At 35.0% G+C, this 27,495-nt stretch overlaps 5 protein-coding genes across 8 annotated transcripts; 1 reads left to right on the forward strand and 4 right to left on the reverse strand.

Annotated features, from left to right (window-relative positions):
• Positions 1-6,448: 6,448 nt before the first annotated feature.
• Ip6k (Inositol hexakisphosphate kinase) lies at positions 6,449-9,154 on the forward strand. 3 transcript variants are annotated; one of them, XM_034328549.2, is made up of 6 exons: positions 6,449-7,184; positions 7,972-8,047; positions 8,176-8,338; positions 8,411-8,635; positions 8,802-8,951; positions 9,013-9,154. In XM_034328549.2, exons 1-6 carry the CDS (start codon positions 7,111-7,113, stop codon positions 9,018-9,020), a joined length of 696 nt encoding a protein of 231 aa, XP_034184440.1. In that variant the 5' UTR covers positions 6,449-7,110; the 3' UTR covers positions 9,021-9,154. The 3 variants fall into 3 exon arrangements, with proteins under 3 accessions (XP_034184440.1, XP_034184439.2, XP_034184441.2); XM_034328548.2 differs by lacking the exon at positions 9,013-9,154 and having other exon boundaries at positions 8,802-8,980; XM_034328550.2 differs by lacking the exons at positions 6,449-7,184; positions 9,013-9,154 and having other exon boundaries at positions 7,419-8,047; positions 8,159-8,338; positions 8,802-8,980.
• On the reverse strand, positions 9,010-12,332 carry LOC117606236 (mini-chromosome maintenance complex-binding protein). 2 transcript variants are annotated; one of them, XM_034328489.2, is made up of 10 exons: positions 12,183-12,332; positions 12,039-12,110; positions 11,643-11,920; positions 11,032-11,382; positions 10,630-10,958; positions 10,364-10,543; positions 10,042-10,285; positions 9,793-9,963; positions 9,495-9,711; positions 9,010-9,319 (listed from the first exon to the last, which is right to left on the reverse strand). In XM_034328489.2, exons 2-9 carry the CDS (start codon positions 12,043-12,045, stop codon positions 9,514-9,516), a joined length of 1,758 nt encoding a protein of 585 aa, XP_034184380.2. In that variant the 5' UTR covers positions 12,046-12,110; positions 12,183-12,332; the 3' UTR covers positions 9,010-9,319; positions 9,495-9,513. The 2 variants fall into 2 exon arrangements, with proteins under 2 accessions (XP_034184380.2, XP_034184381.2); XM_034328490.2 differs by lacking the exon at positions 12,183-12,332 and having other exon boundaries at positions 12,039-12,181.
• Positions 12,333-12,345: 13 nt separating this feature from the next.
• Positions 12,346-16,458, reverse strand: LOC117606213 (uncharacterized). Its single transcript, XM_034328423.2, has 7 exons — positions 16,259-16,458; positions 15,494-16,149; positions 15,144-15,414; positions 14,925-15,061; positions 14,622-14,849; positions 14,333-14,540; positions 12,346-14,236 (listed from the first exon to the last, which is right to left on the reverse strand). The coding sequence occupies exons 2-7, from the start codon at positions 15,974-15,976 to the stop codon at positions 12,561-12,563; spliced, it is 3,003 nt and encodes a 1,000-aa protein (XP_034184314.2). The 5' UTR covers positions 15,977-16,149; positions 16,259-16,458; the 3' UTR covers positions 12,346-12,560.
• Positions 16,459-17,910: 1,452 nt separating this feature from the next.
• HDAC1 (histone deacetylase 1) lies at positions 17,911-21,716 on the reverse strand. The gene is made up of 10 exons (XM_034328505.2): positions 21,588-21,716; positions 21,118-21,190; positions 19,998-20,110; positions 19,789-19,906; positions 19,325-19,698; positions 19,101-19,248; positions 18,709-18,994; positions 18,403-18,631; positions 18,172-18,262; positions 17,911-18,089 (listed from the first exon to the last, which is right to left on the reverse strand). Exons 2-10 carry the CDS (start codon positions 21,164-21,166, stop codon positions 18,019-18,021), a joined length of 1,479 nt encoding a protein of 492 aa, XP_034184396.1. The 5' UTR covers positions 21,167-21,190; positions 21,588-21,716; the 3' UTR covers positions 17,911-18,018.
• Positions 21,717-21,829: 113 nt separating this feature from the next.
• On the reverse strand, positions 21,830-27,280 carry LOC117606253 (F-box only protein 32). Its single transcript, XM_076688098.1, has 8 exons — positions 27,109-27,280; positions 26,906-27,030; positions 25,265-25,311; positions 25,056-25,105; positions 24,459-24,645; positions 24,207-24,382; positions 23,890-24,140; positions 21,830-23,801 (listed from the first exon to the last, which is right to left on the reverse strand). Exons 2-8 carry the CDS (start codon positions 27,025-27,027, stop codon positions 23,603-23,605), a joined length of 1,032 nt encoding a protein of 343 aa, XP_076544213.1. The 5' UTR covers positions 27,028-27,030; positions 27,109-27,280; the 3' UTR covers positions 21,830-23,602.
• Positions 27,281-27,495: the final 215 nt, after the last annotated feature.

A 27,495-nucleotide genomic window follows, 5' to 3' on the forward strand; every position in this document is an offset into this window, starting at 1 on the left:
TAATTTAATAAATTTCAAAAACTCATTCGGAATTAATTCATCCGCTAGTATTGTGATGTAACACTTCGCATTGCAAGTGATATATGCATTTCAAATCAGTAAATTAATCTACAGTAGTACCATAGGATTATGTAACACGGTTACCGACTTCACTCTGTGTAATATAGATTAAAAAATTCTTCACAATAATGGTAATAATCATATTTCTATTGTATTCTATCGGATATTTTCTCACACAATATATAAATTACTTTTAGTGGTCCTTAACCGCATTTTGCACTCGTTTGACCATCTGCCAGCGGATTATCTGAGAAAAATACGAATTAATTAACATTAATCACATAAACACATGCATATATGAAACATATACATTACAATGCAAAATTATTCATTAAAAAACATTAATAGCGACATTATGGCATCCGGGGTATCAGAGACCCCGATGCACCGATGGCACTTCTTACTTATCGAGTTGCTATCTTTGGGGTGTTGAGGACCCCGGCGCCCAGATGGCGCTTCCTACTTATCGACTTACTATCTTTGGGGTGCCGAGGACCCCGAATCGCAAATTCCGATCCCTACTATTCAACCTGCTATTCTTGGGGTGCCGAGGACCCCGAATCGCAAATTCCGATCCCTACTATTGAACCTGCTATCTTTGGGGTGCCGAAGACCCCGAATCGCAAATTCTAATCCCTACTATTCAATCGGCTATGTTTGGGGTGTCGAGGACCCCGATGCTCGGATGGCGCTCCCTACTTATAGACCTGCTATCTTTGGGGTGCCGAGGACCCCGAACGGCACATTGCGATCCCTACTATTCAACCTGCTATCTTTGGGGTGCCGAGGACCCCAAATGGCAAATTGCGATCCCTACTATTCAATCGGCTATCTTTGGGGTGTCAAGGACCCCGATGCTCGGATGGCGCTCCCTACTTATAGACTTGCTATCTTTGGGGTGCCGAGGACCCCGAATGGCGAATTGCGATCCCTACTATTCAACCTGCTATCTTTGGGGTGTCGAGGACCCCGATGCTCGGATGGCGCTCCCTACTTATAAACCTGCTATCTTTGGGGTGCCGAGGACCCCAAATGGCAAATTCCGATCCGTACTATTCATCCTGCTATCTTTGGGGTGTCAAGGACCCCGATGCTCGAAACGTGCTGCCTACTTATAGACTTGCTATCTTTGGGGTGCCGAGGACCCCAAATCGCAAATTCCGAGCCCTACTATTTAACCTGCTGTCTTTGGGGTGTCGGGGACCCCGAAGCATCCCGCTGCACACCGACTTTACGGCATAAGGGGTATCAGGGACCCCGCAACATATTTATAGCAGTGACATATAATAACTAAAATGATAAAACAATTTCAATTAACTAAATATATAGCTGAGAAAATAAATTACGAGTATTAAATGACTCAGAAATGAAATTGGGTATATTAAATAATAACTCAGTTACATTTTTCAAATGATTTATTTATTAAAGGGCATGAAATGAATACAAGTTTGTCAAATAAATGCAACAATTTATCTGACGACAGTTATAAAGATTAGTGTATCCATGCATTAATTATAATAGATCACTAAATTTCTATTTATTTTGTATACTTGAAATGTAGGTTTAAGATAATTTAAGGACTGACATGTTTGTACAAAAGCAAAGTAATAAACGTTATTTAAATGTATATAAAATTGTATGTATTTTTTATACCCGTTGTTTTAATACATCTCGTATATCATTGTTGCCAGAAATAAAGTGAACATGGCCGTATCCTTCCTTTATCTGAGTGTTGCTGAGACGTCCTAAACCCTTATTAAGGGACACTTTTTAAGGGATCCAAAATCCAGAAGGAACACGATTTTTGGGCATTCTTAAAAGTGCTCCAATTTAAAAATTAATTAGATCATCGTCATTAGGGGTCAAATCCAGCCTTTCTCGGTAAAGCCTCTTTATAAAAAATCCACTGCGCAGCCCTAACTCTCTCCGTTAACTACTGCGCAGCCGGTCAAGGGTTCCGCGGGAGCGCTGAAATCCAGGAGGAACACGATTTTTGGGCATTCTTAAAAGTGCTCCAATTTAAAAATTAATTAGATCATCGTCATTAGGGGTCAAATCCAGCCTTTCTCGATAAAGCCTCTTTATAAAAAATCTACTGCGCAGCCCTAACTCTCTCCGTTAACTACTGCGCAGCCGGTCAAGGGTCCCGCGGGAGAGCCGAAATCCAGGAGGAACACGATTTTTGGGCATTCTTAAAAGTGCTCCAATTTAAAAATTAATTAGATATTCATTAAGAGGGGTCAAATCCAGCCTTTCTCGATAAAGCCTCTTTATAAAAAATCTACTGCGCAGCCCTAACTCTCTCCGTTAACTACTGCGCAGCCGGTCAAGGGTCCCGCGGGAGAGCCGAAATCCAGGAGGAACACGATTTTTGGGCATTCTTAAAAGTGCTCCAATTTAAAAATTAATTAGATATTCATTAAGAGGGGTCAAATCCAGCCTTTCTCGGTAAAGCCTCTTTATAAAAAATCTACTGCGCAGCGCTAACTCTCTCCGTTAACTACTGCGCAGCCGGTCAAGGGTTCCGCGGGAGCGCTGAAATCCAGGAGGAACACGATTTTTGGCCATTCTTAAAAGTGCTCCAATTTAAAAATTAATTAGATATTCATTAAGAGGGGTCAAATCCAGCCTTTCTCGGTAGAGCCTCTTTATAAAAAATCTACTGCGCAGCCCTAACTCTCTCCGTTAACTACTGCGCAGCCGGTCAAGGGTCCCGCGGGAGAGCCGAAATCCAGGAGGAACACGATTTTTGGGCATTCTTAAAAGTGCTCCAATTTAAAAATTAATTAGATATTCATTAAGAGGGGTCAAATCCAGCCTTTCTCGGTAAAGCCTCTTTATAAAAAATCTACTGCGCAGCCCTAACTCTCTCCGTTAACTACTGCGCAGCCGGTCAAGGGTCCCGCGGGAGAGCCGAAATCCAGGAGGAACACGATTTTTGGGCATTCTTAAAAGTGCTCCAATTTAAAAATTAATTAGATATTCATTAAGAGGGGTCAAATCCAGCCTTTCTCGGTAAAGCCTCTTTATAAAAAATCTACTGCGCAGCCCTAACTCTCTCCGTTAACTACTGCGCAGCCGGTCAAGGGTCCCGCGGGAGAGCCGAAATCCAGGAGGAACACGATTTTTGGGCATTCTTAAAAGTGCTCCAATTTAAAAATTAATTAGATATTCATTAAGAGGGGTCAAATCCAGCCTTTCTCGGTAAAGCCTCTTTATAAAAAATCTACTGCGCAGCCCTAACTCTCTCCGTTAACTACTGCGCAGCCGGTCAAGGGTCCCGCGGGAGAGCCGAAATCCAGGAGGAACACGATTTTTGGGCATTCTTAAAAGTGCTCCAATTTAAAAATTAATTAGATATTCATTAAGAGGGGTCAAATCCAGCCTTTCTCGGTAAAGCCTCTTTATAAAAAATCTACTGCGCAGCGCTAACTCTCTCCGTTAACTACTGCGCAGCCGGTCAAGGGTTCCGCGGGAGCGCTGAAATCCAGGAGGAACACGATTTTTGGCCATTCTTAAAAGTGCTCCAATTTAAAAATTAATTAGATATTCATTAAGAGGGGTCAAATCCAGCCTTTCTCGGTAGAGCCTCTTTATAAAAAATCTACTGCGCAGCCCTAACTCTCTCCGTTAACTACTGCGCAGCCGGTCAAGGGTCCCGCGGGAGAGCCGAAATCCAGGAGGAACACGATTTTTGGGCATTCTTAAAAGTGCTCCAATTTAAAAATTAATTAGATATTCATTAAGAGGGGTCAAATCCAGCCTTTCTCGGTAAAGCCTCTTTATAAAAAATCTACTGCGCAGCCCTAACTCTCTCCGTTAACTACTGCGCAGCCGGTCAAGGGTCCCGCGGGAGAGCCGAAATCCAGGAGGAACACGATTTTTGGGCATTCTTAAAAGTGCTCCAATTTAAAAATTAATTAGATATTCATTAAGAGGGGTCAAATCCAGCCTTTCTCGGTAAAGCCTCTTTATAAAAAATCTACTGCGCAGCCCTAACTCTCTCCGTTAACTACTGCGCAGCCGGTCAAGGGTCCCGCGGGAGAGCCGAAATCCAGGAGGAACACGATTTTTGGGCATTCTTAAAAGTGCTCCAATTTAAAAATTAATTAGATATTCATTAAGAGGGGTCAAATCCAGCCTTTCTCGGTAAAGCCTCTTTATAAAAAATCTACTGCGCAGCCCTAACTCTCTCCGTTAACTACTGCGCAGCCGGTCAAGGGTCCCGCGGGAGAGCCGAAATCCAGGAGGAACACGATTTTTGGGCATTCTTAAAAGTGCTCCAATTTAAAAATTAATTAGATATTCATTAAGAGGGGTCAAATCCAGCCTTTCTCGGTAAAGCCTCTTTATAAAAAATCTACTGCGCAGCGCTAACTCTCTCCGTTAACTACTGCGCAGCCGGTCAAGGGTCCCGCGGGAGAGCCGAAATCCAGGAGGAACACGATTTTTGGGCATTCTTAAAAGTGCTCCAATTTAAAAATTAATTAGATATTCATTAAGAGGGGTCAAATCCAGCCTTTCTCGGTAAAGCCTCTTTATAAAAAATCTACTGCGCAGCCCTAACTCTCTCCGTTAACTACTGCGCAGCCGGTCAAGGGTCCCGCGGGAGAGCCGAAATCCAGGAGGAACACGATTTTTGGGCATTCTTAAAAGTGCTCCAATTTAAAAATTAATTAGATATTCATTAAGAGGGGTCAAATCCAGCCTTTCTGGGTAAAGCCTCTTTATAAAAAATCTACTGCGCAGCGCTAACTCTCTCCGTTAACTACTGCGCAGCCGGTCAAGGGTCCCGCGGGAGAGCCGAAATCCAGGAGGAACACGATTTTTGGGCATTCTTAAAAGTGCTCCAATTTAAAAATTAATTAGATCATCGTCATTAGGGGTCAAATCCAGCCTTTCTCGGTAAAGCCTCTTTATAAAAAATCTACTGCGCAGCCCTAACTCTCTCCGTTAACTACTGCGCAGCCGGTCAAGGGTCCCGCGGGAGAGCCGAAATCCAGGAGGAACACGATTTTTGGGCATTCTTAAAAGTGCTCCAATTTAAAAATTAATTAGATCATCGTCATTAGGGGTCAAATCCAGCCTTTCTCGGTAAAGCCTCTTTATAAAAAATCTACTGCGCAGCCCTAACTCTCTCCGTTAACTACTGCGCAGCCGGTCAAGGGTTCCGCGGGAGCGCTGAAATCCAGGAGGAACACGATTTTTGGGCATTCTTAAAAGTGCTCCAATTTAAAAATTAATTAGATCATCGTCATTAGGGGTCAAATCCAGCCTTTCTCGGTAAAGCCTCTTTATAAAAAATCTACTGCGCAGCCCTAACTCTCTCCGTTAACTACTGCGCAGCCGGTCAAGATTTTTCTTGGATAATCACGGATTCTGCGCAACAAATTTTGTTTTTTTGTCGCCAGAGGGCGCTGATTCGATGTCGAAATTGTAGTTCACATTTTTACCGCTAGAGGGCCAAAATTTCTGCTTGATTTAGTTCCTCTTTCTCCCGCCAGAGGGCGCTGATTCGAGGTTGAGATTTTAGTTCACATTTTTGCCGCCAGAGGGCCAAAATTCCTGGTTGGTTTAGTTCATTTTTTTCCCGTCAGAGGGTGCTGATTCGACGCGGCATAAATGTGAATTAAATTTTGAAGAAATTTAAATTTAAAATTATTTTGCACGAGACTTTACTTACCTTTACTTACCTTTACTTACCTTTACTTACCTTTACTTACCTTTAGTTACCTTTCCTCAAGCCAGTGGCCATAAGTATGTTATTTGTAATATATTTATTGTAAGGGTTGAGAGGATATAAGGGTGAATTCAGGAGTGTAAGGGATACAGAGATATGAAGGGTACAGAGATGTAAGGGATGTCGAAGTGTAAGGAATGCCGGCATGTACGAGATGCAGGAATATAGGGAATGTAGTGATATAAGGGATACAGGGATGTTAAGGATGTAGAGATACGTAAAGGATGCAGTGATAAAGGGTTGGGCCTCGTGAGGCCCTTAAAAACAAACAAATAATAAATAACTGGGAAGGTTGAGCCGAGGATCATGAAGAGGGATAAAATAGTAAATGACTTGGGAGGGTGGTCCACGCGAGGCCCGAAAATAGGGGTAAAATAATAAATAAAAGGATAAAATAATAGTCGAGGCACACGGATTGAATAGAATATTTGCTCAAGCAAGGATACTGTTTCAGCTACTTAATTGTTCTTATTAATTTACTGTAACAAAATAAATAAAAAGAACTTACTTAAAGATCGTAGTGTATTTATTCGGTTCTCCCTTTCCTCTTCACCTCTTACCTGTATCGATTTTCTTAAAGGTAACGAAGTTGAGTTACTCCTAGGAGACCATTGCCTCCTACCAAATGGTATTCAGTTATCGATGCAACGCGCAAGAAACGGTAGTGTACAACACGTTTCGCTAGCGATTGTAACATTTAAGAAAGATAAAAAGAATTATATGGATAGATGGATGAATAAATAATAATTAAGTGTAAAGAAAGAAAAGGCTTGGAAATAAGTTATCTTATTGCAAAGTGTTTCTATAGTGTGTTCCTTTTTTAAGTAGAAGAGCATAAAGTAAAATCGATTCTTCTTGTTACATATTTTTTCAAGTTTTCTTTTTGAACAGAGATCTTTGAAACGCGCATCTTTTGAAAGATAATGTGTTTATATAGAGACGATATAGAGAAGAAAAAGATAAGGTATACATATAACGAATTGCTTAAATCATCAGCGGCATCAAATCCGTGAAAGGAATACGCGAAAGGCTTAACTCTGAAACGTTAGAAGGGCACGACTTGAATGGAACACAGTTCTCTTGTAATGTATATTACTAGTCTGACTATATACAGTTTTATTTCACTAGCGCATGAAGCGCGAAGAACATTTGGCACGAAAACTCTGTTTGATTGTCGCGGCGTGTTAACAAAAGATCGTTTCGTTTTTGATCAATCGACAATTTTCAAAAGTGACGCCCGTATAAACTGAAACCGTGGGAAAAGATGAAAAAGACAACGGAAAGAATAGTGTAAAACGTCGACGAAAACAATGATTTTCGATCCAATCTCCGACGAGCAGAGGAAACATTTTTTTCGGCAGAATTATGGCGCTCATTTACCTGGGTAAGATTCGACGCGTTGCTTAATTATAATCGTTTAGTCGAGCAATATTAACCGCGTTAATTGAATTTGCGATATTGAGGGATAGCGTTAAACGTTCTCTTGCATAATGCGTGCGAAGCGAAGAGAACATAGATGTGCAATAAATAGCTGATCTCGCGTGGCATAATACAATATTTCGAATTAGAAATTAAAGTTTAAAAATTATTGCGTCGAAGAATATGTGCCTCGAGAAATATGTTTTCATACGATTTCTGGTAGGAAATGTAACGTGATTTACTGAAAGCAAATTGATCTAAAGTAACAAGAAGATATGCGTGTTTGCCCGCGGTAAAGCGTTTCATTGATTCGCGCCTAAATACATGTGATAGGTTCAACCTATAACGTTGAAGCGTGCAAATTAAACTGGTACCGATCCTAGTACGCTTTGTATCGTGATCGTACCACTCGAGGTAATCGCTTATCGCGAGTAAGCCACCGACGAATATATCCTTCACCGCATATCGATTCGGTTGGGTAGCGCGTAGAAAAAGGGCGCGAACGATCTCGAGGCGCTTCCGAGTTGAACGTGTCAGTCGCAACCGTCACACAGAATAATAATTCGCTTCGATTTACTGGGTCACCGGTAGTCCACTTTTACGCTTCCACGATTACATTGTACTGTAGAAAGTCTAGTTTGGCCGCTACGTTTGATCGAGTTTCGTTTAATCATTCGCGATAGGCCTAATATAGTGTATTTGTAGTATAAAAATACACATATGTATGTATGTATTTCCATTGGCTTTTCCAGCTATACCGGACATTGTCCTACTCTTAAATTTCGAGTTGGAAAACGATTCGGTGCGTGTACAGAAGATATTATGAAGGTAAGAAGAATAAAAATCTACTTTATATAACAATAAATTCAGATTTAAGAATAAACAAGGAAATATCAAGAATTGTAACAGTAATAATGTAATATCAAATAATTCCATGAGGGTATTGCATCATGCAGGAATTACTTGAGAAGAAAATTCTCAAAGAAGGGCCTTATAGACTGAATTCCGGAAGGGAGCCGAGTGAAAATGCATCGATGCGTTACGAAAAGGATACGAAAGCAGACTGGAAGAGTGAGACGCGCTTATTCAGAGCACCCCCCTATATCTTGGGATATACCGGTAAATAAATTGAAACAATGTTAGACGAGTAAATATCAACGAGTAATTAACGCTTCGTCGTTTAAATACCAGGATACATTCCTGGATTTAATAGCATATACGGTTTATCCTTCATGAGAGCCGTTGAAGAAGGAGCCAAGGAATGGCGTAAAAATCAAAATAAGTTAAGAGCCCGTGAAGAAGCAATGAGAGTCCGCGTCGAAAGACACGATTCCAGCAACGTTTTGTCCCGAGTGAGGACAGACAACGTAGCGGCTGAAATCGATCACAGCCATCATCAAAATTCAACAACGTTTCGTACGTAGACAACAACAACAACAACAACAACAACAACAACAACAACAACAACAACAAAATACGATGATAATGAAAATATAAATAAATTGTCACGTAGCCAACAATTTCGCAAATTGTTCAAGCGTCGAGTCAAGAAGTTGTATCTTCGCACGACATTCTATTACAGATTATGAAATTTCGCCCGAGAGACCGCCGATCGTTGGCTATACGGGTCATATTCCAGGAGCGAGAGGAGAAGTAGCGCTATCAAAAAGATACGGACAAGCAGCAAAAAAGGGATTGGAATTAGTTCGAAAAGAACGCGAACAAAGACTTGGTAAAATAAAGAATACAAATATGATATAGAAACTGTTTTAGAGCTTTGATTTTAATTGTAGGTATGTGACATAGGAAAGAATAGAACGCTTAATTCTCACTCAAAGAAATGACAATCTTTTCTATCGATACAAAGTATACGAACATCTACGGGGATGTATGTATAACAAATAAGATGATAACTCTTTACTCACTTTTTCTTTTAAATTCAACGTAGTTTCAGAAATCACCTCTGTTCAAATAATGTACACAAGTACACGCTTCATAATGTTTTATATATTTTAACCACAATGAGAAATTCTTCAAAATATTTCTAACCGGAAATATTTTCTAAGAATAGACGATAAAAGTGATTTGCTATTTCCATTTCTAAATTAAAAACGAACCTACATAAGTATTATTTCGGATCTTTGAAATGGAATTTAGCAAATATTATATGTATATCAGTATTGTTCACCATTCTCTTTTATCCATCATTATACAAGTAAACAAAACTTTCATAGGCATGTACAAAAATATAATAAACGAAAACATTCAATAATACCTTTAAAATTGATTACGAGTTAAGTCTGCCTTTTTTCTGGTAATCTGCTTAATCGTTCCATCTCCATTCGAACGGCTTCTTTCCAATATTCTCTATTCAAAGTGTTCGATCCATATGATAATGATAATAATCTGGCAAGTATCATTAATGCGTGCAAATGATCACTGCTTACAGTCTTATATGTTTGCCTCAATTCTATAAAGTCATTTTGAATGTCCTGTAGAAAAATCAAGAGAGAGAAAGAGTTATCCCAATGTATAACAATCCATTTACTAATATACGAAATAAGTTCGATTACCTTCGTAACATCCTCGTTGAATTCAAATTTCATCTTTCGTACAGCTGCTAAATATGATCGAATATTTGTAAGTCGATTTTCATTCTTTAAATACTGCTCCGCAATTTCGTTTATTTCAGGATATACACTCTCTGATTCCGAATCGATTTTCAAAACAACTTGATTTTGACACTAAAATAAATGTATGTAAGTACAGTTTCCTATTTAATCGTATCAGTTAATCTAATTGTATTTAAAATTTTTTCATACCGGAATAAAAGATTTGGCTTCTGATAAAATCAAAACTGGAATATCAGTATCATACTCCATTTTATAGAATTTAAAGTCATATGTAACTCGTTGAAAATTAACTAAATCATAAATAGCATTGTAATTTTCACGCCCTGTCTCTGTAATTTGACCAGTAGTTAACCCAGTTTCATCTATCATCAGATGAGTATTATCGCTAAGTTGAAGCACTCCGCTAGTTAGCCTGTTACACTCGTAATCTTTTCTAATCATGAAAAAGCCCATCTTTGAAATTACATTTTATTATACTGTATTTATATTTAAAAATATTCTATTTACTTACTTTGGCGACAGTGCTAAATCGTTTAAAGTGTCTAAAGTAATTTCCAGGAAATGACTTTTTTCGGTAAATAACGTTAAAAATTTATACAAATCCTTTGTAAACGATGTATATTTCATCGCAGGAAAATGTGTTATATTTAATGGATAATTACCAAGACAAAAGTAATCCCGTCTTGTATAACTGCACAAAAAAAAACACAACATATTTTATCATACCTTCTAATTAAGGCCAATTATATGTATAAATACCAAACTAAATATACCTACACTGATGAAAGTAAGTGACAGATTAAATAATCAGCAGCTAAGTGATCTCCAAACAAAAGTTGACTTAGAACCAAATGAAGATCGTTTTTTATCAATTCTGCTTTAGATATTATTTGGGGAGCATTTTCTACTGTCTGTTCATGTAAGTGGATTACTTTTATAGCATGTAACCTAGGAACCAGAGAAGCAGGTGGGTGATGAACATTCATTTCAGCTTCTGTCATAGTCTCATCTTCTCCATCGTAAATAGTACTTAAAAAAGGATCCAAAGATATGAAACCTACTACTTCAATAATTTCATTTAGTTTCAAAGATGTATCTTCGTATGTCTGTAATGTGATATACATGATTTATTTACTTGTATATTATTTACAAAATGCTTCTTAACAATCTCTTAATTACCTTTACTATACACGCTTTGCCATCATCTATGGGAATTGGAAAATTTAATATATATTCTTTTGAAAGTATACAATCTTCTTCTACATTATATTCGTTAGTATCCATTTTTTCACTACTCTGGATCGATGGAATTCTTTCTTTTTTTTGAATTGGCTCAAAATATTCCACTGTCTTATCATCATTTTGGTCTAAATTTCTTTTATGACTATCTTTTACTCTTGCATTCAAATGATGCAACTCTTTCTTCTTTTCCTTTGCCCAATCATTTAACCCAGGAATCGATATAACAATACATGTGTGTCTTTCTGAATTTTGATTTTGCACAGAATCCAGCAGAATCTCTTCTTGTGGCTAAGAAAAAAATATCAAATTTAAATTTCAAAAATACTCATTGATAAAAAATTTGTTACAAATATCATGATTTATGCTACAAATAAAATATAGGCAGTTGTATACATGAGATAAGCTGTTCTTTTGGCATCTCACACCTGAAACTACCACATCTTTGCTATAGGCCCTTGCATTGGTATAAAATGTGCCCAAAATATAAACACAGACCTAATGTTGCATAGAAAGGCCATGAAAAGTAATAATTTCAATCATATAGTTACCAAGCATTTTACAGAGTCTGTATACATTCCACACCTGACTTCCAACATTTCAGTTTGAATATTCTTCACCTCGTATTGTTTCAAGTAATATTCTGGATTATGCATATCTTGAATCATTCCTCTGAATCTGACTAACTGTTGATTTTTAAAGTTATCTAGAGGTTCGCTATTCAACATAGGAATTTCCGTTAAAGCATTTGCACTTTCTAGAACTACATTACAATCTGATTTGTTTGCTATATAATACTCAGGAGTCCAATCTGTTATTTTAACCGAGGCTGAAATACAACAAGCATTATCATTCTTATTATTATTATATGCGTTCCTAGATGAACGTTAAACTTTGTTGTTAAACCTTTTTGTAAGCTACTATTAAATTAATTATTAAGTACTCACATGTCATTGTATTTGCATGTACTGATATTTTAACATATACTTATAAACACAAATTGATGCGTAAGAAAATATCTGTAAATAACAAAATACAAATACGAAATATTCATCAACAATCGTGGAAAAAGCGCGCGAAAATGTACTCACACGAACATAATTGAAGTTCGGATCTTGGCAATTCAGAATTTACCCATAAACAAAGTATGTACGAGATGGCGTTTCTTTGTATAGATACTTACAATATACTACAGTAGCGCAGTCTAGTGTTGGCAATTGCAAGAGATATAAAATGAAACGTTTATTGTAAAAATATATTCATAATTAATTATAATTATTCCTTGATAGATATTACATAAAAAAATAATGATATGTACTTAATATCCAACGTTATAGAATACATAAATAATTTACAACTGGAAAGGAACTGCCATACAAAAAAAAATATATTACAATTAATACGTGTAAAACTAAATTTTCACGGATATATATATTGTATTATTTAATTCTAATCAGGTCTCCTGAAAGTTAAACATAATCTCCATCGATATCCATAGACTTTAAGTCTCTTTGTTTTAATTTCGCATATTCTCCTCTTATAAGAATATTCGAATCTATTGAAACTGTATTTGCAAACTCTTGTTCTGATAAGTATACGTTAGTTTTAATTAACGATGTATCAACTATACTGTTTTTAATTGGTGCTATATTTAATTTTTCTTTTGATTCACTTGTTAACTTTTCACTTGCATGTTCACTTCTTTTCGAACATTTTTCATGATCGTCTTTAACGGTGAAATTTTTTATCAAACTGTTATTGTTCTTATTCGAAATATCACTTATAACTTTGGTATTAGTTTCATCTACTTTAGTAACAATTTCTCGTTTCTCACGTTCATGATTCTCCAATATATCTCTATGAATCACTTGAACATTTTCCTGGGATTTATTTATTGATAAAACAAACGCACTATCCACATTTGACTGATTTCGTATTTGCAATGCAATGGGTAAAGAATATTCATGTTGCGATTCTTGATTTTCGATCTTTCCATTCGTTTTATCGTGTGAATTGAGAACTACATTGACTGAAATTCTTTTATTATTACGCACAGCTTTACCATTTTCATCATTAATTAATAATTCATTCGGAGAAATTGATTTTTGTGGAATTCGTTTTATCAAAGCATTCAAAATAGGACCCTGAGGCAATTCATTAGAATTACTTGGTCTCATTTTTAATTCCTTGATTTTCTTTTCAGTATTTACATCGTTATTAAACGTTGTATCATTTGTATCTTTAGTAAGAACAGAACTTTCATTTAAAACCATTGAAACGCTTTGTTTCTCTGTTACATTTTTCATTTTTACAGGAACGTGTAATTCCTTTTTACTTTTTAAAATTTTACTTCCAACATTTTCATTGTCCACGTCTTTAAACTGTTCATTTAATTTCATCCTCCCAGATTTTATGTCAGAAATTCTATTAGAGTTTATTTCTTTTTCTCTACCTAAAGATGTCTGCTTTTGTCTTTCATTATTACTATTCAAGTCTGTTAAATTTCTGTTCATTTGTGGAACCACCAGATTTGGATTGGAAATTTTCAATTTTTCTTCATTTTCCTTAAACTCTTGTGTATCTTTTATTACTCTTTGTTTTTGCCTTTCAATTTCTTGCTTTTGTTCCTTCAGATCTTTTAATATTTCTTTTTGTTCTTGCATCATTTGTAATTGTTCTTGTTTATGTTTTTCCAAAGTTTTTCTAAGTTTTTCGTGTCTCTCGGCAGCCATTATATTAACAACTTCTGCGTCTGCAGCTAACTCTGACTCCTCTTTTTTAATAGCATCCGAATTGATGAGATTATCAGTCTTTTGAATATCTATAAAATGCTGCTTTATTTCTACATTATTTTTTTCCGTTTTTAAAGGGATAGATCCTGCTGTAGATACAATATCATTTTTCATTAAATTCTCTGACTTTTTGTGAAAACTTTCATCTAATGTTTTTATTTCGCCTACTATGTTTTTAATCACTGGAGCAAAGGTAATTACAAAATTTTCAACAGGCTTTTGTGTTTCTACTGCTGCTTTTTCCGTGACAATTATGCGCTCAACTGGAATTGGTGGTTCTTGCCGTATATCGTTTGTCTTTAGATTCAACGATTTGTCAATAATGTTCAAGTCTGGTAATTGATCTTCATTTTCTGAAAATATTTAATATTATTATTACTACCACTCTATTACTTTTACTATTTTCACTATCACATAAATTAGATTTATTGAAACTAAGTACTTGGTACCTTTTATATTTGGAAGAAGTTCAGGTCTATTAGGAACATTTGCTACTCCATTAATGTCATCTTTGTTCAAACTTAATGGCAAATTATTAATTTGATTAAAAGGTTTACTTGTTGCTGTTAATACTTTTGTATTAGTAGATTCTTCTAGTGCATACAAATTTGCATATGTACTCAGGATCATGATGCATATACCAATAAATAAAATTACCTAAATATGTATTAAAAAGAAAAATTTTATAATAAATGACATAATAGTAATACAGTACATCTACTGATTTAATAACCTTACTTGCGCTAATAATCTTTCATTAGTATGTTTACTACTGATGGATATGAAAAATATTGCTGGAAATATCAAACATATCATTACTCCAATTGTAGATCCTACTAAACCAAGTACAAATTCGATATTTGGTATCAAAATGCCAGTAATTAGAGAAACAGTTACAATTGTAACGGTAAGACATCTAAATCTTGTTTCTGGTAAATAATTTATAGAAGGTTCATGAGTGTACACCTGTGAGAAATAACGAACATAAGAATTAAATAATACCATTAACTAACTACCATTAACTATGCAAACTATACAAACCCTGCGAAATAAAAGAGAATTTAAGCTTGCACGACATGGAAAAATGACTAGAGGAAAGCTAAATGCAATGGAAAACACAAATCCCATTTTAATCATTTCAGATGATAAGCTGGCTTCAAAACTCATCAGTATATTACCTACAAATTAAATATTGAATTAATAAGTTCCAAAAGAAAGAAAAAAATAATATATTTTCTAAAGATAAAATATTATAAATACCAGTAAAAGGTTGTGTACAAAATGCTATGTAACCAAAAAATCCAACGCATAGATATACACCAGTACATATATTTAATGCACCTCGTACAACTTCATTCATTTTTTCCAAAGATACATTTGGAATAGTTTCATATATTTCAAACAATTGAGTTTGACAGAATAAAGCCATAGAAAAGATGGGTACACACTGAAGTATACCAGATGGTCTCCAATAATATACATGCTCATACCAATCTCCTGCAAAAATATGCTGCATAGACTCTGCTACTATCTGTTGGCAAACAAGAAATATTTTATATTAATTTTGACAATTTTTTTATTTACAACAGAACTACCGTCAAACTATTTACCTTCAATATAAGACAAAGGTAGAAGATAATTGTAGCAGTACATAGACTGGATAAACTGTCGATATTTCTAAGTAATCCTAAAGGTAGAACTATGAAAACACTTGTTGTTACAAGTAGACTAGTTCTGATATCTTCTGGATTTTTATCTATTACTTTTCCCACAATTTGTGGACCTAAATCACCCATTACAACAAAAAAAGCAATACATGTTCCAACAAGGAAGCCAATGATAAATAGCTCCACTAAAAACTTTCCCATATGACCAAATGCATGGAAAGCAAGAAGTTCAAAATTTCGTCTTCTTGACATTACAGCTGATTTGATTAGAAAGTGGCAAGCAAGTCGAGATAAAATGCCGCTTAATATTAAAACCAAAGTAGCTAAAACAATACCACATTGCTTGAAGCAAAATGGCATAGCTAGAACGCTTACTCCAATAATGCTGTTTGCAAGGGTCATAATGTACGATAATTGTGACATCATTTTAATAACTATTATAATAAACAGTTTGTTCGAATGTGTACAATAAATTAAATAGATATAATGTAGATTAATCCCTTGGAATCTTCAAAACCTTTGTTCCAATTGATTGTCAGATTTTCCTTTTTTGAATTTATTTTTTCAATAAACAGCAATATTATGCTATGAAATAGAACCTTAAAAAATTCATAATAGTTATAAATAACAACCGTGTATTATGTTGAAAACATATACAGTATAAACTCTCATGACTATGAGGTTAGAATTATAATTTGGTTTCCATACCAGACTATTTATGTTACGTATAAGACGAAAAGTATAATTTATTATCATATCAAACGTATCAAAATCATAATTCAAGTATCACATTTTTGTTAAAATACATTTTTTACAGCGATAGTTGGAAGAAACCATCGACTGTTCTCTGCTGTTCCTTTGGTTTCTTAAAACTGTAACCATTTTGACTGAACAAAAAAACATAACAGTACTTTATCAGTTTCTATAACGAAAAAGTAAATGTATCAATACAAGCGATAAATTTCTTTATTTTTTTATTATAAATATTTAAAAACATTCGTGTTATTCATGTTTCGACATATATACATATATATATGTATATATATATATATATATGTATATATTTATATGTATATCGTACTTGATTTATCTCAAACCGACTTACACATACGCAATATTATATCGAATTTGTTTTTCGTCTTGTGGATAATTAATTACAGTAAAGGTAAATTATTAATTACAATTAGATAAATAGACACATTTCTCTTTCGATTAATTATTCGTCATTGTGAATTAGCCAAATTTATTCTGTTTTTAAAATGTTTTCGAGGTGCAAGAAGCTAAATTTTATGTACACAAAATTAATGTATGTATATTTACTCTCGTACAAATGTTTAAACTAACATAATGTTTATGAGATTTTTGTTTCCTATTTCTTTTTTTTGAACGAGAGTGTTTTTGCGACCTCAGTATATACAGATATAAATCGGCTCTGTCACATAATACGTAATTTTCAACTCTTTAACATTATCTTTCCTTAATTTATGATTAAAATTCTAGAGTTATGTTTGAATTCAATATGTTCATCAACCGTCCTAATTTTTTTCATACTTTCTTTGCTGATCATTCAAGGTTTCACGCATAAAATAAAATACTTTACATATGAAAAAGAATGTTGTTATTATTATTACTATCATTATTACTATTATTTAGTATTGCATGTAGAACTTCGTTTAAATCTGATTTTACGTTATATACAAGAATAAAAAAAAATTTGTGAATTTATAATACTTGCTTGTGGTACGATCATTTTTGTCATCTAACAAAATGTGTTTATTAAAGTTCAATCGAAATCATCGTAAGAAATAAGATAAAGATTTTGATCGTCCAAAATATTAGGACTTTGATATTTTTGCACGATTCATCAAAACGTGCTATCTATAAATGTGGGTATCTTGAAAACCTGTCCCTATGTTATGATCGCAATAGAAATTGTAAACAATTGTCATGAAATGTATAGTTTTCATCGGTACAGAGATCTTTTCTCAAAATATTTATTTATTTCGTTTGACTAGTTATACTTATCTGTTATAACTGAGCGTCAGGATTTTGACTCGATCATAAAATTCGACTAACTATTCAAGATATCGTTGATTAGATGGTGTTAAAAATATTTGAAGAATCAACTTCAGGAAATGTTTGAAAATTTAACGAGATAATTAAAGGTGTAGAGCGTTTGCGATGTCCATTACACGCTTATACGTGTACGTGATATAATAATGTCGCGTGCCACGAATTCAATCGAAGTATACTGACTATTTTATCGAAGTACATGCTTTTAAACAAAATAATAATAATGTCAATGATAATTTAGAATCGTATACCGAGTTCGAGGCAGCGAACATCTGTACATCATATGTTTTGCTTTTTCTTTTTTTTTTTTACTTAAGTTACCTACACTTATTTATACTTGATTTAAATAAAGACTTGTTCCAATTTTTCAAATATTCCAAAAGAAAAACCATTTATCAGGGATTTGCTCCAGCATCCTTCTTTGTTTCTTCGTTCGTGGCATTTGCTTTTTCATCTTTCTCATTTTCTGTAAAATATTACTTGTTATACAAATAATAAGAAAAAACAAAAGTATGTTTAAGAAATAAAAAGAAATTAAATTTACATACCTTTAGGCTCCGATTTTATATCTTCTTCTTTTTTGAGATCACCTTCTATACCTTCTTGTCCTTTTTCTAAACGAGGTCGTTTTCTGGAACCCTTTTAGTAAAAAAAAAAAAAAGGAATTGTGATTTAAATATAAAAGTATTTAACACAGATGTAACATTGTACCTGTCAGGTAAAATGAAATTATGAAATAATAAAATGTTGATACAATTTACAAACGCAATAAATATTACCTTGAATGACCTATTATCCCTTCTACCACCTTCTCCTTCTTCTTCACTATCACTATATTCATTTTCATGCTGTATCCTTTTATCTAAATCTCGTTGTGGTAATCTTTCATCCGGATTTACTTTTTCCTCGGCCTCTGAATCTTCGATAACCGCTCCATCTTCAGGAATGGGTTGAACTTGTACACCCGGAGCATGAGGTAACATTCTCAAATTTTCAAACAATCTAGTCCTATAAAGAATATCGAATACATGGAACGGGATGTAATTAGAAATATTCAGTTATTTAACTTTGTTGGTAATACATACTTAATTTTCTCAAGGTATTCAGGTGTATTTTGATTTGCCATATTTGAAGGACTAATATGCAATTTAAAATCAGGTCCAAAATACTCGAAATAATCATTATAAGGTAATTCATTTGCAATCTCAGAACCAAGGGCTACCGATGTTTCATATGTCCAACATCTGGATACATTTCTGATTGTATATCCGCCGCCACCAACCATTAGAAAAGGTAGATTATATTTTTTTACAAATTCAACACATTTTCCATGACCTCTCACTGTTAAATTAAAACAGCCTAATCTATCTCCTACAAATAACATGTTAAATTAAAACGTTGCAAACTATTTCATTTCTTTGCCCTGATCTTTATGTATGAATTAATTACTGCTATATGTATATGCATAAATCTGTACCTGTAAGTGAATCAGCACCACATTGTAGAACAACTGCAGATGGCTGAAAGGTTTCCATTACTTTTGAAATTATAGGTACAAATATAGATTCATAACTTTCGTCATCCATACCATCTCTCAATGGTATATTAACAGCATAATACTTTCCCTATATTGAAATATCATAAATTAATGTATAAGATTGAAATGCAGTTGATCAGACATCTTACCAGCCAAGTTCTTACCTTTCCTGCACCAATGTCCCGTAAATCTCCGGTACCAGGAAAATATTCACCATATTTATGAAAGGAAACAGTCATTACTCTATCAGTGGTATAAAAAGCTTCTTCTACACCATCACCATGATGAACATCAATATCAATATATAGGACTCTTTGATGATATTTGAGCAATTCCAATATTCCTAACACAATGTCATTCACATAACAAAAACCTGAAGCTTCACTTTTTTTGGCATGATGCAAACCACCACCCCAGTTTATACAAATTTCTGAGGCTTGTTTGTTCAGTTTTACAGCAGCAGCTACAGAACCTCCAGCTGATAATTGACAAAATTCATATAATCCATCAAAAACAGGGCAATCCTCTCCTACATTAACTAGAAAGACAGTTAAATTTTATTAGACCTTTTAAATATAATACTCTTATATTTTTATTATGGATAGAAATATTAATTTTATAGCCTTACATCGTTGCATCTGCTTATTATATTCTGACATATTATCAGGCCTTATCGACCTCAGAAACCTAATGTATTCATCACTGTGAAATTTTGTCATTTCATCTGCAGTGGCTTTATGTGGTCGCTAAATATTAAAAAAAGAAAAAAAAAACATTAAATCTTACAAGACATTATAAGAAAAGAAATAAAAACATATTACTAAATTAGGTCCTTACATATATTTCCATTTTCCTATAAAGACCATAATTTAAGAGTAAATTATGTGTCATCCTTATGCGATGTGGCTTCATTGGATGCCCTTGTCCATAATAATAATTTCCAATATCACCTAAAGCATAATTTTTGTTCCTTTATTTGCTCTAGGATATCATAAAAATGTACGAAAAAACAGAATAACAAAAGTATGCGGTGTGAATTCGTAACATTTCTAAAAAAAATAATTCAAAACTTAAACTGAAAATGTATTGCAATAGCAATGTAGTACGGTCGACCGAAATATACCTGAAAATCTTTCGTACATTTCATGAAAAAATAAGCACATCAATGATACCGAAAACTGAAATGTCATTTTTGTTAAACGATTTGTAGACAATTTTAAGCAAAATCATAAATTCATATAATTCCGATAATTTGAACTATACATTTTTTACGCTTTTAAATATATTTTCATAACCTACAATTAGTTTACTTTGTTTGAAACGATCGACCATACTACAAGACTATAATTATAATATTAACGAATAACACTGACTTTAGTTATAACATAAAGTTGTATTTATAATTGGTAATTCTATTGTAACAAAGTTAAGGAGTAGGAATCATTAGATTTTGACATATCAAGTATCAAGGCTTACTACAGATATTTAAATACAAGGAAGGCAAAAAAATATATTGTTTTTCTAGAATAATGACTTGAAAAGAAATTTAAAAAAAAAAGAAAACACAAAAATAAGATATCGAGTGTTAAATGAATGGCAACTGTTTGGGTATATAAGTAAGGTAAAGCCGACGCTTTCTCTTCGTTGAAGTAAGGTAACATGGAGATACACTTATGAATCTCTCGCTTTAACGCATGTAAAACCATGCAAAAACCTGTAAAGGATGCCAGAAATAATAAATACAGTAAAGAAACTGTATGCATTTTAAAGATTTTCAATATTAAAAAAACTTCTTGGAGTGAAAATGCATTGAAAGGCATTAGCTGAGGTGAAATAAGTATATCGTACATGATATAAGCGCGAATAGCACAAACACATTTTGACAATTTCTCCGTGTGTGTGCGATGTTTTCGCGGGATTACAATACACCACGAAGATTTAAAATTTTTTCACTTACTGTCGTAATAGTAGCAGACACGCTTCTTGCTATGTGGTAACGTTGACATTTTCACCGATTTCTTTCTATTGAACTGTAAAATATTTGATATGAATCAAACGCGAACCGCGGAGTGTCGCGGTATCCAGCGACAGGACACAGCGTCACTAGATCTCTCATTTACGCATGCGCAATATTCCATAATTTAGGTTTCAAATCTATCGTATAGATGCCGCTCTACTTCAAAATGAACTTAACCATAAAATAAATAATATCCAGAATAGATGCGTTGCTGTTAAAAAATAAATTAAAACATTGAATTCGTTTAATTAAAAATAGTAATGTATACCTATATTATAAATGATAATGAGAATCATTCTGGAATAATAACTGTTTCATACATTTATAAAACAAGTACATATGTACATAGTATTTATATTTTACTATGTTTCTTCAAGAATTATACAAATTATTCGTTCGAGACAACATACTTGTTTTGCGCAGATCAGAGAAGCCGTGTACTCTTACTTCTAGCTTCGTGGCACTTCGTGGTCATATACATACACAGTGGAGAAAAATATATGAGCAGAGGAAGCAAGTGATAACGTCGAAGGCCGAAGAGTATACTGACAATGAATATAAGATCACCCGGTGCCACAATGCGCTTGCGCAGATGAAACATGTAATTTTTTGAATTATAATATTTACCTATACTGAAGAAATTGAAGATAAATATAGAAAGAAATCTTTTATTTTGAAGCCTTATGCACAATTTTATTCTACAGTTGTGTGCGTAAACAAAATAACGTTGCTTTAAAGTTATCCATGATCATAGATTAAAGAAATCTGTGAACAAAGCTATTAAATTTATGAGTTGCTAAAAATTGAGTACACAGCAGATCGTAATAAATTTTCACTTGGAAAATGTACATTACGTTAATGTTAAAAAGAAAAAGTAACGTATCAAAAGAATCGTTTCTTATTTTAAACAGAATGTAGAAAAAAAGAATTTTTATTCGATTCGTTGAATACAACAGAATCGATTTTGGCAGTATAATTTTCATCATCCCGAATTAATCGCTTAATCAATTACTAAATTTATTTATATACTTGTGAAATATTAAAAATTTTGATGATATCGATGTCGAATGAGTAGGTACGATAAATGTATCAAGCAATGTATCTTCTTCCTTCTTATAACACGTATAATCTACAGCTGCCGTTTTTGTTGCTGTTTCATCAGTTTTTTTCTCTCTCAATTTTTCAATTCGTTTTCGTAAACGCATATTTAACAAATGTACAATTTGCTTATATTTTTAAAGAAAAGATAATTTCACTCTCTTTCTGTCTTGAAATTTATAGATATTTCAACAAATCATAACTTTGTTTGACATGTTCCGTTTTAAAAATAAGTTTCGTTACAGTTTCTGCTTTCTTGCTACACGAGAATCACAAAGTAGAAAAATACATACGCAAAAGATGCGTATGGAATATGTAAAAAGTGATGAAATATTTATAAAAATGCATACATGGAAAGAAATTTCGATGATCGCATGAAATAAATGTAATCATTAAAAAGAAAAAGGAAAAGACTAAGATTTGTCTAAATGAGAAAAAAAAAGTGGCCTAGAATAGCTGCCAAATAAGGAAGAAACAAAGATAGCAGACGCTATGAAAATTTGTATAAATCTTATACAGTAGAAACGTATGATCGTTTCATGATCGCAGTTACAATGTAAAAAGCGAGAAATTATTATATTTTATCGATGTAACATACGAGTGAAAAGTCAACGCTCGATACGCTTCGATAAATGTCAGTTTTGTTGCGTGATAAAAATACAATTTCCTTTATACACTTTAAATACAATATGTAGAAAGGAAAATAATGACAATTTAAAGTTGCTTTTGCAAAGCGAATATCGCAGTGACCAAAAAGTGAGTTCTGCCATTTTCAAGAAACGTAAATTGTCTGGGCAATATTTCAATTCACCGTAAATTCTGCGTTCTTCATATTATTATTATTATTATTATTATTATTATTATTATTATTATTATTATTATTATTAAAAATTAAGCCTGTATTCCTTAGCGTGCAACATTTGAAAGAACACAAAAATATCCGTAGCTCGTCGTTGCTGAAACAAGTACGTTCGATCAGGATATCTCTCGAAGAGGATAAAATGGATCTAGAAGTCTGTGTAACTTTGGAACTCGATTCGAACCGGAATATCGATCATGATTGATCGTAATACGCGTTAAGAAGAGTATCTTTAAGTTGACCGCATTAAAGATACTCTTTCGAAGACACGACCTTTTGTTTAAAGGAAGAGTAACATTTTTGAAAGGTTACTCTTTGGCAATCGGATGAGGTGCGCGTATACCACCATAGACGCATTCGGTTTGGATACGACATACGTCGTTCGTCTGTTCGTTTATCGGGTTTCGCGCGTACACCTTTGTCGCTTTTCTTATTTTCTAAGAGGCTAGGAAAGTTGCGCCGAAGCTCTCACAGGGAAAAAAACTTCAAAAAAGTTTGCGGAGGAATCGGAACATGGAGGGAGGCTCGATCGACGTCTGCTAATTTCTCCTGAAACGCTGGATCTTGGTCCGCGATGCAGGGATGGCCCAACGATCGCCAGAACAGGCAACGACAGTTGCGACACAATTGAATCATCTCTGCGTATTCTTCTCGCAGACCAAACGATCTGTAAGCATTTCCATCAAATTCTGTTGTGTAGGCGCGCAACAAGACACCAAGTATGTATTACGTTATGTATTCAACAGAACACGTACCTTCGAGCAATAGTGAATATGGTTTTCCAGTCTTTCCCAGGATTGTTTTGTCTAGTGGTAGCTATTTGTTGTGGCGTAAAATGATATTGAGCGAGTTCGCGCCATATTCTTTGTTCTTGAGCGAGAATGGCGAGATGTTCGCAAGCCTCCGAAGAAGCTTCGATATCTCGTGGATCGCTCAGACGAAGAAGTACTTCTCGACGACATTCGGCTGGTAAATCCGACCACTGCGGTTGCTGTTCTTCGTCTGGCTAAAAATAACAACAATTCGTTGAGTTATCATTATTTTGTTTCGTTTTTGTTTTCTTTCTATTTACCTGAGTTATAGTGATAGACGAGGCAATTTGCAAGATTCTTTCGAGGGCAGCTTTGTGCTTTTCCCATAAAATTACAGAACCTAAAGGTCTACCACCCCAACAACAGCCCGCGCTAAAAGCTCGCACCCTTTCGATCAGACGACGAAGCCTTCCGGTTTGTTGTTGCGATAACGATACTGCAAGATTGACGGTACGCAAATACGATGAAAACGTTTCGAAGGCTGAAAATGATCGATTTAAATCGTAGTTTACCTTCTAACGCGACTTCTTCCAGCATATTGAAAAGGACCCGCTGAGCGCATCCACTTAGTCCACCCATTCTGTGACTGACCAGAAGATCCAACAGTCGTACGATATAATTGAAACGACGACAATCGTGTACCGCGGACAAAAAGTCAAGCCTTTTCAGCGCATCGCTCAATCCGTTGAAACCAGCGATCTACGAATTTAAACAGACATTACGTCGCGATCCTTTCTCTTTTCACTTGTCGTTTAATCCCTGGATTTCAAGCATAAGAATAGCGATCCAATGAAAGGGAAAATTGAGCAGACGCTGTTGCCCTTCGCCCATCGCCCGCCGTCACCTTCTTCCTCGGTCTCTTTCCATATCTCCGCAAGCCGTGTGCCGCAAGCCGCAAGTCGCAAGTCGCAAGTCGCAAGTCGCAAGTCGCCGTTTCACTGCACTTTTCCTTCTTTCCGTCTTTCGATTAGCTCTCTCCTTTCTTCGTTTTCGATCCATACGCGACAGACGTCGTATGTACGACCTTCTTAACGAACAAATTCTATTCCTCCCCTGTTTCACCACCAGGCCTGGGTTAAATATAAACAGCGACGGAACAAGTCACTCACCTCGCGTGTACACTTTAGCGTGATGCGGCAATGCGGCTGGACGATGCTTTCTAAAATTACACGAAAAGAAAGTTAGTCGAAAATTTCCAGTAAATTAATCCACCCTCTCTTCCAATTAAAGAAAGAAAAATAAAAAGAAAAAGAAAAATAAAAATGCTCCGCGAATGCGTCCACACCATAAGGCTTGATAAATCAACGATCACGCTCACCTTTCTTTTTATCCTTTTCCTTTTTGTCGAGCGCATCTTTATCGCCGCTGCAAAATAAACAAAATCAAGTAATTACATACCAAGTATTCTAATTTTTCCAATTCAACGCGTTCTTCATATTTAACAAGGTAACGATTTCAGAACAGAACATTTGATGACCTTGATCGAAAACCTGATCTCTCAAAGGAGATGCACCTACGTATTCAGATACGACCTATGCCCACGTGCTTGCTTCACTCTGTGTATCGTGCACGAGTCAATGACACTCCTATAGCCGAGTTTTATTGTTCGCGATCAACGGAAAGAAACGATACGCGTGGGTGTTTAAACCTGATTTTAAAAGCACTACGGACAAGTGCATTGTCATTTCTTTGAAATTCTTTCGAAACACCAATCTGAAGTAATTTCTTGGATAAACATTATTTAAACATTTTTCTATGAAAACGAAATGAGACCAGAAAAGTTGGCGATACGAAAGGAGATTTGCAAAATTGGTTCACCCTCTTAGATTAGCTAGGTCACGACCTACTTCTACACAGACGCGGTTGTATCGATACTATTCATTCTCTTTGATACATTTAACAAAGTAGGTAACGTCGAACGATAAAATCAAAAATATCATACGCGGGAATAAAGGATCATTCCGAACATTTTCTATTCTTCTTATTGTTTTCTATTCGACGACGATAAACGCAACACCGATTCGTCATTGTATGTATGTAATCAAGTTCAAGGCACATTGTGCGACTTAAAAATATGCTTTGAGCGAATTTATGAAGCTGTTGATTGAAGCGAAACTGTGCGATTCAGAAGCCAAGGTCAACGGACACGTAACAGCTACTAACTACGGGTAAACTCTACTTACATACACGGATCAAACGCGGAATCGAATACAAGTTTCCTTCGTATTATAATTTTTCATTATAATAAAATTTCAAGAAGAAGAGATATATTTTGTTCGCCAAATGCAAGTAACGTTTACATATTTTTTATTCGAGTCTCGAGTATTTAAGTACCTGTCAGGGGAACGCGCAAAGTATGTTCGCGTGTGCGCATTACGTACGACGTACAGTACACGCGTATGTAGTAACAAGCAAGCACAGTATGTATCTACCGTTAATTGAAAACGCAACGAGTCGCATCGTGGAAAGCAGAAAAGATGAAACAAACGTGCAACCAGTTGAAATTGAAAACAATTTCTTTCTCATTCTATTATACAATAGAGAAGCGAGCTAAGAAAATAGACAGAATCTGTTTTTATTAGTATTGCATTTCTGCGTACATACATATGGATGTATATCTACTTCCCCCTTTGTACTCGAGTTAAAATATTTGAACAATCGATATATGTACATAGTGAATCGACACATTTTACGTGTGCAACGCATACAAATCCTTCAGAATAACGCGTATTAAGCAAGAATGATATTAAATTTTGTCTAATTATAAACGCAAAAGATACGGTAGTGGTCAGACTTACGATTGTAAACAAATTAACAACTGTCATTCGACTGATGTAACATCTGCGAGGCAGACAGTACGTCCGAGAGCAACTAATCGTATCTGATGCTGTTTGAAAACAAAGAACAACTTGGAATACAGAAAGCAGATCAAAGAACAAAAGTCGATAATTGTACTTACCGAAGCAGGAGAGAAAGCGTTTTATTGTTGGCGCACTCGAGGATTTTCTTCTTTTCCCAACCTTCAACGGTCTTGACCCATTCCTCGCCAGGGCTACGCCAATCTTTCGATATGAACGGCATTGTCTGCGAGAAAGATGCGAGACGGGTGTACTCGCGCACGCAAATTTTATCTTCCCCTAAGAAATCTTGTATAAAATGTACCTCACGGTTTCACGGACGCCTAATGTTTGTTAGCAAGACGGTTCGGTCCGTTCGGTTTACTTCGCGGCTGCGATCGACCGCGCATGGCTTTGTTTTACTGACGTCACTCTAATATCAGCTGTGCGACTGATCGGCCAGTTCACTCCAGTCCAGAATACTGTTTCGCCATCTTGCAATTTTTACATCGCGCATGCGCAGTCGATTACTATCAATTAAGCGTAATATTCAAATTCATCAAATTATTATTATTATATACATTTCTTTCATTTACGACATTGCTACTCTACTTTTATTCAACGAATGGAGTATATTCGTAAATATTTTTTATTGGTAACGCACCAATTCGAGCGGTACAAACATTTCACGCGATAGTTACGTTTCAATCGT

This window comes from Osmia lignaria, chromosome 1, assembly GCF_051020975.1.
Source record: "Osmia lignaria lignaria isolate PbOS001 chromosome 1, iyOsmLign1, whole genome shotgun sequence".
Classification (NCBI taxonomy): domain Eukaryota; kingdom Metazoa; phylum Arthropoda; class Insecta; order Hymenoptera; family Megachilidae; genus Osmia; species Osmia lignaria.